The sequence below is a fragment of the Squalius cephalus genome (assembly GCF_949319135.1).
Source record: "Squalius cephalus genome assembly, chromosome: 12".
Classification (NCBI taxonomy): domain Eukaryota; kingdom Metazoa; phylum Chordata; class Actinopteri; order Cypriniformes; family Leuciscidae; genus Squalius; species Squalius cephalus.
The window spans coordinates 15,229,857-15,242,905 of NC_137133.1; the positions used below are offsets into that span (position 1 = coordinate 15,229,857).

General features: G+C 37.1%; 1 protein-coding gene across 2 annotated transcripts in view; it reads right to left on the reverse strand.

The window, feature by feature from the left end:
• fam20b (FAM20B glycosaminoglycan xylosylkinase) overlaps positions 1-13,049 on the reverse strand; it is a 40,467-nt gene that overhangs the window by 20,706 nt on the left and 6,712 nt on the right. For both annotated transcript variants that reach the window (XM_079889284.1, XM_079889285.1), the window contains exons 4-5: positions 10,363-10,449; positions 4,828-4,937 (exon numbers count right to left, since the gene is read on the reverse strand). In XM_079889284.1, the coding sequence (XP_079745410.1) occupies positions 4,828-4,937; positions 10,363-10,449 (197 nt within the window). The remainder of the gene's footprint in view (positions 1-4,827; positions 4,938-10,362; positions 10,450-13,049) is intronic.

Below are 13,049 nucleotides of genomic sequence, written 5' to 3' on the forward strand. Positions count from 1 at the left end.
CTCTAGCCTGGGTGCCAGCCCGAACCCCTCCCAGAAGGCCGAGCCAATCAAATTGCCAGAGCGGGCTTTAATCGATGATGGACAGATGATCTGCGGTTACGTAATCACCCACGTCATCAAATAGCGCTTGGGTTGAATTGGTTTTCAACAAAAGATGACTGCAGCTGGAGAATTAAGATGTTTATATTCCGCTATTGCGTCTGTTATAAAAGAAAACGACAGCGCATTAATTTTAAAAGATGAACAGAGAACTGGTGGTGGGCAGATCGAGGCTTCGTGAAACAATGAAACAGTTGAAGCAAATGTGCCATATTGTGTCGAGGCTTCGAAACAATCCGACATCCGTCTCAACGGGCGACACTTGCAGGTGCTGATCTGAAACAACCTTGACGAGCCATTAAAAATGTGTTTTTTTATTATTGTATTTTTCTAATATGTGAAGCTTGTAAACTGTAGGCTCCTCACTGTGCATAATGTTATTTTGGTCATGAAAAATGAATATTAATAAAAAAAAAATCAAGCCACAATGTCTCACTTTTTTATATATTTTTATTAAAAAATATTAATTTCTCTGCTGTGGAAGGACTTAGCCTAGTTCTTTTTTTAAAGATAATTTCTCCAGCCTTTGACAAACTCCTCTCACAAAAACCCACAAGGTCAAGATGCGTTGACTTCACTTTTATACAGATGTGCGAGTGTATGGTCTGTTCCCGACCCTGTTATATAAACTTTGACATATCCTTTTATTGAAACGGGTGCTTTTCTGTGCTTTTACTTTCACTTTTGCCGCAGAGACCCTTTTACTTTTGCCGCAGAGACCCTTTTACGTCCTATAAATGTGTCGTATTTTTGATAATCCGCGCAGATTTCAGCTGATGATTCTGTTTAAAGTTATTAATAACAAATCATGAATGAAAGAGAACTTACTGCGTTGCTCTGATTGGTTGTAGGTCTATCCAATTGAGTGCAGAGGTTTTTTTTTTCCTGGTTCGGTTAAGACACGCCTCATAATCAAAGCTCTATGGAGCAGTATCAGACTCACATTCTGCCTAGAATATGAGTATGACGAAGTCAGGCTAGAATCACTCCATACCACTCACCAGAAACCGCATTGCTTGGATGGCTTGTTTTTCATTGTGACAAGTGTCTGCAACTATGCCAGGGGAAAACACCCTGAAGAAAAGGAAATTATAGATAAAGAGCTAATGGGAATGGGCTTTCAAAAGCCATCTGAGACCATGAGGTGATTGTCATTATTTGTTGTGTAGACAGTAACAAAACTTTTTATGATTATGGGCAAGAAAGAAAAAAATGAATAGAAGTGTTGATTTTGAACTAATATGTCTATAACATAGTTTTAACTCCTGAAGGTCGTTAGACATGGTGGTGGCTAAAAATGAAGACCGCTTTTGTAGATTCAAGAAAAAGTCTGGATAACAAAGGTGAATGGTCAAAGGTTATTGTAATGAATTTAATATTACATTCTGTCTAAGTTACAGTCTTAGGAGGCTGTTGAAAAGATTATTTGTTTATAGTGAGAGAGACTGCTTGAGTGGAGGAAGGGATGGTACTCTGTCTGTCTTTCTGTTATCGGCCTGCTAAAGCAAGCTTAAACAAAATAATGATAATGAACCAAAACAACCCAGCTGACTTTTCTAAAATCAAATGAATAATGAACAGACATGCTTTGAAACTGACTATGTAAAATTAGGTAAAACAGAAAGAAAAATGTGATTTAAATATTTTTAGAGTTAATATCAAAAAGCAAACATTGAAAATGAGCAGTTAACATATGTGTTTCTAGTATGAGTGTGTGTGATGGTGACAGCATTTTATGTCTTGTATGTGTTAGTTTGGGGTACTCTTATTTCCTGATTTTGTGAAGATTGTGTCATTAACCTCTGGAATGAGTGTTTTATCATTACAGATGGGTTAAGTGAAACGACAAAACTTTAAAGAAGCTGATAATTCTGAGTAAATTTGATGAAAAGATGATACAGAACATGGGACAAGCTTTTATTGGATTGGTTTTCCAGCTCTGTCTGCTATTGGTAATTATGACTACTTTTGTCATTTATGATGTTGATCTGAATTATTCTCTGGATTAGTATTTATGTAAATTGGAGTTGTGAAGTGAAGATTGCCGTCCATTATGGGGTAAAAACTCTTGTCTAAATTCAAATGAGGGTCTAAATTTAAATAGACAACTAGGTGGGATCATTATGTTAAACATAAAAATAATAGCCTTGACAAGTCTCTGATGTCCCTTGAGTGTACATGAAGTTTTAGCTCAAAATACCCCAAGATAAGTTTTTATTGCATGTTAAAATTGCCACTTTTTGGGGGTGAGCAAAAACACAGCGTTTCTGCGTATCCCTTTAAATGTAAATGAGCTGGTGCCTCCTGCCCCCTTTCAAGAAGAGGGCAGGGCTTCAAGAGCTTGTGCTCTGCTGTCAGGACGCACTGAAAATGCCTACAGAGTCAGACAATAATGCCTACAGACAGAGCCAGAGAATATATGCTGCATGGAGATAGAACAGGTATAGTTTAGTTTAATTACGGTTATATTTAATTGAAATTTAATTAACTTATGTTGTCGTCTTGCTTTTATCCATTTTATCCACTACAAGCCTGTTGTAGCGGACCGTGTCCGAATGATGCCCAAAACATGAAGCGTCCATTGTCACTCCAGAAAATCACTGTAAGAGCTGAATAAACAGTACAAGAAGTACGCATCAAAGTTTTATCCATAAACTCTCTCCCTTGCATTATCATCAACATACACAGCAAATTACACAAAAACACTTACAACTAACAGCAAACAAATATTTACAGACATTATGCCTTTTTGGGGGGTGCTTAATAAACCAGCTAACTTTATATTCGTAAAACAACTCCTATGAACTGTGATAAAGTGCAGGCTCTCCCTTTCATTACTGCCGTGATCAGTATCGCTCCGGATACTATAAACTGGATCACGAACAGTTGGTACTGATCCATCCTTAAGTAACAACTTCAACCATGGTGTCATCAGTGACTCAGATGCCGGGAGTCTATGGAGACTCTTATGTTCATTGGTACATCCAACAACAGAACGTTATGCTTTTTGGCGCAGACATTGTATACCCCCAGCTGCCACAGCGAATAAACAGAAATGGCGAACTGCTAAACAATGGCGGACTGGGATCTATGCTAATAGGGCAGATTGTCACCAGTCATGGGCGGGGCTTCCCTACTCTTACGTAAGAGTAGGGTGAAATCTGAAACCACACGTTTGGAGAGATTGTTAATTATTTATGGGGATTATAAAACAAGTATTGGGTGGATTTGTATAATTATAGGCTGGTTGTTTACACACACTGTAGACACACATTGGTGTTCAAACACCTTATAAAAATGAATTTTGCTTAATAGGTCCCCTTCAACTTTATGCAATGACGAGCGAATATTAGGAGCGACAACCAATAGGAGTGAAGACTGTCAATAGTTCAGGCATAACTGGACAGCTAATTTATATAGTGATTTCACTGTTCAATTCAATATCATTGGTCAGTAAACCTATACAATGATATATATATTAAAAAAAAATCATAGATTGATAGTTCTTGTTGATTATATGATGTAACAAGCAATTTAGCACAGATGAAGTTCATATTAAACCAGTTTTCTCTTTCTCCTAATGTTCATTATTAGGGACAAGAAAACTAATGATTTGTCAAATTCGAAATTTGGCAGTATAAGCCAGTTTAAATTCTATTTTGATAGATTGTTCATCTGGTTAATGATTTCATGCACTAGCAATGCTGTAGTGTTGTCAAAAGTACCAACTTCGGTACCAAGTCGGTACTGAAATTTAAATTTCCGCTGTTGAGCGGAGTCATAAACACCTCTGATTGGCCATTGTGTTAATCCGCTCATCAGATATGTCTGTGATTGGCTACAATGATCTACACACAGGAGCGTTTGAAAGTGTTTTGAAAGTGGGAAAAGCGTTAGAAAGCACAAGCAGGCGTCTATCAGCAGACCGTCTATAAATGCGATGTATATTTACAACATGTTTTTGAAGCGTTGATCATTAGCCAATCACAGACATATCCGATGAGCGCGTGGGTACAATGGCCAATCAGAGGTGCTTACGATTCCGCTCAAAGCGTCACATTTTTAAAATGTCAGTTCCGACTTGGTACCGAAGTCTGTGTTTTTGACAACACTACAATGCTGTAGTGTATACAACACCTTCCATTAGAAGTCAACAATATTTATCATCTGTGATGGCATTTTCTAAATATCTGTCCAGATGTGTTTTTTTGTGTTACCAAAAAATATACATAATGCCACTTCGGTGACAGTTGATTATTGTATTATCAACAAAACTGTGGTTGGTTGTTTTACATATTGGTCAGATGGTTTATTCCCGTCTAAGTAGGGAATTATTGTCTAATACAAGCCCCAAACTGGACTAGACTTTATGCTATGAATCAAACGTCTGGTTGTGTGACACTTTGCCCCATAGCTTTCTCTTTGGCCACATATCATCATTAATACAGGCTCAGCATATAAACATGACAAGCAGTAAAGCTGCTGCTATGACTAACAGAAAAGAAAAGCATCTAAACGATGGAAGTACTTTGCATAAGTGAAGAAGTTTTTGCTATGGTTTCAAAAGTGGTGTTGATAATTGTGAAATTTCACTGGTATCTTTAGCATCATGACACCAGCAGGTGAGGAGCACAATTTTCACTTTTCTGTGCTCGAGCGGTTCCAGAATAGAGAAGGAAGATGAGGAATTGTGAGAGAGAAGCAAGAAAAGAAAAAAATTAAACTGACCGTGCATCAGGAAAGTGCTCAGCAGTTGATCTGTAGCTACTGGTTTTATCTCTGTACGCAGATTCATAAACCTCCCCACCACCAGGGGCGCTCTCCTAAAACCCAGGATCCTGCAGGAAGAGATCAAGAAGCTCATGATTCATAAAGTAATGACACATCAGCATACAATTGATTGTCAGACTAGGGGAGACTAGATTTACTTAAAAGGGCAAATTAGCGTGAGAGCGCAATTGACCGTTCACAAAGACCCGTCCCCTTTAGTTACTGTTGCTATGGCCGACAAGCCACGCCGCTCTCACGCCCCACCATGTTCTCACGCAGTGAAATATACAACGCGGCAAAGAGGACATTGACAATACGCTGACAGACAGTACAGAGCAGATCACTTTTGATTTGAAACAGTCTCAACTTTCAAATTTTGTCATTTTCTAAAGAAATTTAAACAATAAATACCATTTTATGGCTCTTTAATGTGTTGTGAAAGATCGCTGTAGCGCCTCAGTTAAAGCTGCTCGTGAACCGATCATCTCTTCCTTCTAGTTAATTTATTGCATCAAATAAACATGAATGAACATCAGAAGAAATGTTGTTTCAACCGTGGAAAGACGTCAGTACACACTGTTTTTCAAGTTCAAATCCACCAACGTTAATCTGCTAACTCTCCAGACTGCTTTGTCGGACAAAAATGGCGGATTATGATTGGTCAGATCGCCTGTCAATCAAACTTCCTGCGAAGAGTGAATTCCACAAAAGCGCAGATGGGAGTGTAAAGTTCAGCGCGATCTACTGACGACACTCAAATTAAACAACACAAACGCAGTCAGATCATATCCATAATGACCAACGCAATTTACCAGGTAGCGTCTAGTTTAAGACGTGCTTTTTTGGGCGGTAAATAATGGCGCAAACACCAGTACATTGACGAACCCAAACCTTAATCACCTAGTAAATCACCTTGCGTGATTCAATTAAATACTCTCCTCCCATAAATTGTGTGTCTGAAAGGGAAACTCCCACAAATGCATATGTAATAAGATCAGCTGTAAAAAATAACCCTGACCACACCTTTGCTTAGTAAATCCTGACTGTAGTTTTTTTTTAACACCAAAAGAGGGTTTGTGCTGGTGCAAGCTGTTAGTAAATCTGGCCCTAGGTATAAATGCCATGTAAGATGGACAGGGTTTTTTTGTGCACTACTTTTGTTCACTACTTATAGTGTTTCAGTGACATAATTAATCATGTATTGATCAAGATGACGATTAGGAATTTTCACTAGAGCAGGGGTTTTCGAACTTGGGTCTGGGACCTCCAGTAGGCTGCAAGGGCCCATGGAAAAGTTCAGAGAAAAATATAATTCTAAATAAAACAGATTTAAATCATCTGACATTATTACTGTTGACTGTTATTCTGCTTTCTAAAAACTGGTAGCATGAGATTAATTAATTATTTTAATCTAATGACAGCTATAGTTTTAACCGTATTCTAATATTCAAATTTTCCAGATAGTACTTTACACATTTATTTTTTCATAATATATATAGGGGTCTTTAAAATATACTACTGTTCAAAAGTTTGAGGTCAGTAAGATTTTTTGGTTACACTTTATTTTAAGGTGTCCATATTACAATGTAATTATACATTTAATAACAGAGTAATAATAATTAACTACATGTACTTAGTAGAGGATTAGGTTTTGATTTAGGGTTAGTTGCATGTAATTATGCATAATTTATAGTTACTAGTACAGTAATTACATGTAAAGTGTAACAAGGACACTGTAAAATAAAGTGTTACCAATTTTTTTTTTTAAATGTTTTTGAAAAAAGTATTATGCTCACCAAGGCTGCATTTATTTGAAAAAAAAAAAAGAAAAAAAGTAAAAACAGTGATATTCATCATCATTACTCTAGTCTTCAGTGTCACACGATCCTTCAGAAATCATTCTTTGATGATGATTTGCTGCTCAAGAAACATTTCTGGTTATTATCAATATCCAAAACAGTTGTGCTGCTTAAATTGTGGAAACGGTGACAAAACATATTCAGGATTCTTTTTCAGACTTTTTTTTTTTTTTTACTTTCTATTCATCAAAGTAATTTAATACACACACACTATATACATACATACAGCTGTGCTCAGAATTAATGGAACCCCTAGTAAATATGATCAAAAATGGCTGTAAAAAATAAATCTGCATTGTTTATCCTTTTGATCTTTCATTCAAAAACATTGATGTAAAAGAATTGAAAGTGTGTGTGTGTGTGGGGGGGAATAAATGTTTTTCTCCAAAACACATTGGCCACCATTATTTGCCCCCTTTTATTAAATACTTTTTGCAATCTCCTTTTTCCAAGATAACAGCTCTGATTCTTCTCCTATACTGTCTGATGAGTTTGGAGAACACCTGACAAGAGAGCTGAGACCATTCCTCCATAAAGAATCTCTCCAGATCCTTCAGATTCCCAGATCCATGTTGGCGTTTCTCTTCAGTTCAGCCCACTCAGTTTCTATAGGGTTCAGGTCAGGGGACTGGGATGGTCATGGCAGAAGCTTCATTTTGTGCTCAGTTACCCATTTTTGTGTTGATTTTGAAGTTTGGTTTGGACCGTTGTCCTGATGGAAGATCCAACCACGGCCCATTATAAGATTTCTAGCAGAGGCGGTCAGGTTTTGATTTTTTATCTGTTGGTATTTGCTAGAATCCATAATATCATGTATCTGAACAAGAAGTCCAGGACCTCCAGCAGAAAAATAGGCCCACAACATTAAAGATCCAGCGGTATACTTAACCGTGGGCATAGGGTACTTTTTATTCCTGTTCGCACCAAACACATCTGGTGGGTTTGTTGCCAAAAAGCTCTTTTTTTTATTATCATCTGACTATAGAATCCGGTCCCTTTTGAAGTTCCAGTCGTGTCTGACAACTGAATATGCTGGAGTTTTATTTTTGGAGGAGCGAGGAGGATTTTTCTTGAAACCCTCCCAAACAACATGTGGTTGTGTAAGGGTTGTTTGATCATTTTTTTTTAGGCTTTCTGTCCCCCCCAAAGCCTCAACTAATCTCAACTAAAACTCAACATAGACACACGTCATATTCCAGGCAGATTCGTAACATTTTTAGTTGATTGGAACTTCTTAATTATTGCCCTGATGGTCAAAATGGGGATTTTCAATGCTTTTAAAGGCAGGGTAGGCCAGATTTTTCTAAAAAACTTTTTCCCAAATGTGTTTAAACTGTCTTTATATACCAATACATAATTAAAATGTAAGTACTCTGAAAAAGAGAGTATAAAAATCGAGTGTCTGTAGTCCTCTCAGGGCTGCAATAAACACAGCTACTTATTTCCATTCGGAACAAATGAAATGATTGGCTGGGCGACTGTCACTCTCCCTTGCTACCATGGCTACCACCCCTGCTGCTACAGGAGCTGCCCACATGCGCGCACCCGTTTGACTCAAGGAGGGGAAGAGGCACAGAAGCTAGGAAGAATCACAATTATGGCAGAGAAAGAGCAGTCAAAATTCCCAGTACCTGCATATACAGTCAGCGAAGGCAAACAAGGCAAAAAAAGGAACTAGTAAGGTAGAAAGGGACTTGTCTCTGGAGTGTAGTCCTCATCAGAGCCAACAGTGCTTTCATCGTGGAAGCTCTTACATGCAAAACACCGTATATGTTATGAATCTTACACAAAATTCACCTTCATCACAGTGTAACTGATGATAATGGGAAAACGTGTATCAATGCAACCTGTTTTTAGCTTTGCCTTATGTTACTAGCTCGTTACCGAATCAAACTCAATATATTTTAAACTTTACCAGTATCGATATGCTAGCTTGATAGTGAGTACTAACAGCCATGTTAGTTGTTTATATTCATAATGATAAAGTTAGGTATTTTATTACATGTGATTCTGACGTCACTACATGCACTGCGCTCCTCTCCGCTCGGCGCTGGCAAACGCGTCCTCCTCCAGCTGAGCGGTCGGCATCGCACGTTCATGTGTTTTGGGGGTGTGGCTTTGGAAGGAGCCCAGAAGGGAGGGGGTGGGAGTGAATGGAATAAGTAGCTGTGTTTATTGCAGCCCAGAGAGGACTATAGACACTCAATTTTTATACTCTCTTTTTCAGAGTACATTCTTACATTTTAATTATGTATTGGTATATAAAGACAGTTTAAACAAATTTGGGAAAAAGTTTTTTTGAAAAATCCTGCCTACCCTACCTTTAAGCTATTTTCTTACAGCCACTTTCTATTTTGTAAAGCTCAACAATCTTTTGCTGCACCGAACGAACTACATTCGTTGGTTTTACTCATTGTGAAGGATGATTAAGTGAATTTGGCCTTTGTTTCCTCATATTTCACTCCTGTGAAACGAAGTCATAGCGAGACAATTTCATGCTCCTAGTCACCCTGGTGTGCTAAAAAAAGGTAAATATTAAAGGGAATATACTTCAGAGATACTTTACTCGTAAAAAATTCTAGGAGTGGTAATAATTGTGGCCAATGTGTTTGAGAAAAACATTTATTTCATTAATGTGTTTTTTATTTATAAGTGTTTCTAGACAAGCTGAGCACTGTAACCAAAGACAGAAGTGAATCTGAGGTCTAAAGAGATTATTTTTTTATTTATTTAAAGAGACCCCCTTTTTCTTTAACTCATGTCATTCCAAGTCTGCATGCAGTTATTTTTCTTGTTGAACACCCACGGCCTTCAATGCCACAAAAAAAAATGACCTTCATATGGGTTTGGAGCGACATGAGTGAGTTCACACAGTATCCTCTGGAAATAAGAAACATTGCCTGGCAAGAAGCTTTAGTGGAAAGAAAAACGTTGGGAATTTGCAAATTACTCTAACGATCACAGTCAAAGTTTTTTTTGTGTGTGTGTGGCTTTTTTGGATAGGACAGTAGAGTTTTTTACAGGAAAGTGTGGGGTAGAGAGAGAAAGGGGAACAGGATCGGCAAAGGACAGTTGCGCTATATGTTGCGCAGTAACCACAAGGCTATCGGCACCCACCGATCACAGTCAAAGTTGACAGGCAAGAATGTAGAAAGACTCTTGCCGAACCAGTTTCTACCACCATGTTTGCGAACAGTCAATAAGCTCACGCTGAACAGGAAGTCAAACAAGTCATAAGAAACCTTTGATCAATCTCTAGTCAGAACATTCAAGTTTTGGTCAGTCATATTGCTTTACAAGTATAATGTATTTGAAATTTCATTATCAGGATTTTTATGTGGTGTTGATTTTCTGATGTATAAAACAGCAGTTATGTAATTCAGAAGCATAATTCTCAGCTTTGATGTTTTAAATGTGTACACTGAGCATTTCTGGGCGTGTCCCAGGGGTTAATTTTTACTGAATCGAACAGATTCAATTTGGTTGTACATGAGACTTGAAGAAAACAAGGTAAAATCAAGATAATTATCACCCTAAAACACGGTCCACAGTTGGAGAAATGCACAATTCCCTGTGTAATTATTTGTTATAACTATGCAGCCCAAGTGTGTTTGTGTGTGTGTGTACACATTACCTGTCCAAGTGGAAAGCAGCAATTTCTGCATTATGCCGATCGTACCCTGCATACGGCTCTCCCTCGACCACATAATCTCTAGTGTACCTAATAATGAGAGAAAATAAAGTAGATGTATACAACAAAGGCAGACACAAAGATGCAACTTAAAAGACTAGAGTTATCCATGTCCTAATGAACTCAGGCGAAACCAAGTGTGCAAGCTATTCAATTAAATTATTAGTTGTCGTCTTCATGTCTGGAGTGTCGTTTTGTGTGTACATACCCAAACTGAATCCTCATGGGACCAAATTACGCAAGGAATAATTGAAGACAGGCCGCTTAATTAGAAGAAAAATAATTTTGTGTGCATGTTTATTTTTCTAATAATTCAACTGCTCGGAGTCAATTATTCCGCTTATACTACAGTTACCACACCTCAAAACATTGTTCAGATGATGTATTTCAAGACATTTGTCCAGTTTTTGTCATAAAAAGCTAATTTCTTACGCATCTAATCCCATGCCTCCGTTGCTAATTCCAAAACGTAATTTTAGAGTTAGTAACAGAGGTTTGAGCCACTGATAGCAGACTAATGCTGGGGACACACTTAACGACTAGCTGAAACAGACTGAACTGAACACACTTACAGAATGTTTCCATCGACTGCAGCAGATTTTAAACACCGACTGTGTGAACACAGACTAAACGCGACCTTCTGGCATGATCAGGTATAAGTATCAAATTTCATTCATAATCGGCCTTACAGTAAGTGTGTCCCTGGCTTTATGCAGTTATTAATGAAGTTATTAAAGAGAGAGAGAGGAAGCAATAATGAGACAGAAAAGCATGTGCATCAATATTAATTTATTTATTCAATTAATTTTAATTAATTTGTTCATTCTTTTTTTTTTCTATTATTGACAGTACGCTAGCCTAAATAATGAAACACAAAGCCCTTTTAACAAGGCCTATCAATATTTATTTATTTGTTATATTATCAGCAATAATTACGAAAACCCGTGCAGCAGGACTACCAATTTATTTATATATTCAGTTTAATTTTCTATTGATTATAGATAGGACTATATACTTTATTTATTAAAATTAAATTGCACATTTCCATTGATTGTGAAGTTAGACAGATGAATTGTATCCTTTTTTCCATTATTACAGTCAACTACGCAAAGTGATATGGAACTGTAATGCGGTCAAAACCTGCCTGGAACTACTTTAGTCATGCGTTTCCCTGAAAATAATTGCACGCCTTAGAACGTTCGTCAACCAATCAGATTCAAGCATTCAACAGCCCTGTAGTATGAACGATATTAAATATCAGACATGTTCTGGCTGGCTATGATCGTATGGTGTCACACAGCATTTTCACATTCAGTGTGGACCCTATGTTATGATTAGAGTAATTAGTCAAACTACTCATAACGTAAATACACACAACCACTCCCTACCTGTTATTACTTGTTCCTTAAACAGCAGGATGTAATGAGCAAGCATAATATTGTTTTAATAGTTTCAATATAACCCAGGACTGTCTCCAACACACCCACATAAGTCTTAATGCCAGACCAATTTTTCAACAGAAACTTGTTGGGTAGACTGTATATAATCCTATATATAATACAGTGGCTATTACACCAACAAGAAACATGAGAACTGTGGCCATGGCCTGCTTGGAAACCTGAAATATATATATTTTTTCCTTTCCAGAATATATTGATGTTATTGAGGTTAAGAGTGCTGCAAAAAGAAAAACATTGTTTTCACATTAAGGCAAATGCGCAGACAGCATTTATTCTTCCATGTCATTCTGAAACTATAGACACTGCAGCAGATTTTTAAGAAGAAAAACAAAAACAAAGTAAAAGCTCAAAGTAATCAATACTCCAGGACAGGTGTAACACTACCGTTGCAATCTATTCAACATTATACTAACTTCCTATTTGGAAGATATCCCACATTCCACTTTGAATGGCACACCCAATTTTGCCGTTTGGGGCCAACATGTTCAGTGCGCATGGACTGTGAAAGCTCAGTCTGGATGTGAAGCCATCACAGATAAGGTGTGTTTGATCGATGACCTCAGTGATGAAGGGCAGCAGGAGAGTTTCCTCACTTATCTAAAGTCCCTGTAGATTCACGATAAATCTAATAGGCTCAGATGAGAGCAGACAGCTAAACTCACCTGAAGTTATGTCAGATCAGCTTTGAGCTTTAAATGCACATGCTATTTTATTCGAGAAATATCCTGGTAATACTTTACAAATAGGTTAAATATGTTAACATAACTATAGTATTTTATGATGGCTAATGCATCAACTAAACATCTTTTACATCATTTATTAATGCAGGCTGATGTTAATTTACAAATACACTGATGCTTTTTTTAATTAATTAATATCTGTATACATTAACACATTTTTATTAGTTTAAATTAATACTTTTATTCCGCAAAGATGCATTTAATTGATCAAAAGTGACAGTAAAGACATTTTAAATGTTACAAAATAAATGCTGTTCATTTGAACTTTCTATTCATCGAACCCTGAAAAAAATGATCATGGTTTCCAGAGAAATATTAAGCAGAGCAACTCTTTTCAACATTGATGATAATCAGAAATGTTTCTTGAGCAGCAAACAATCATATTAGAATGATTTCTGAAGGATCATGTCACACTGAAGACTGGAGTAAT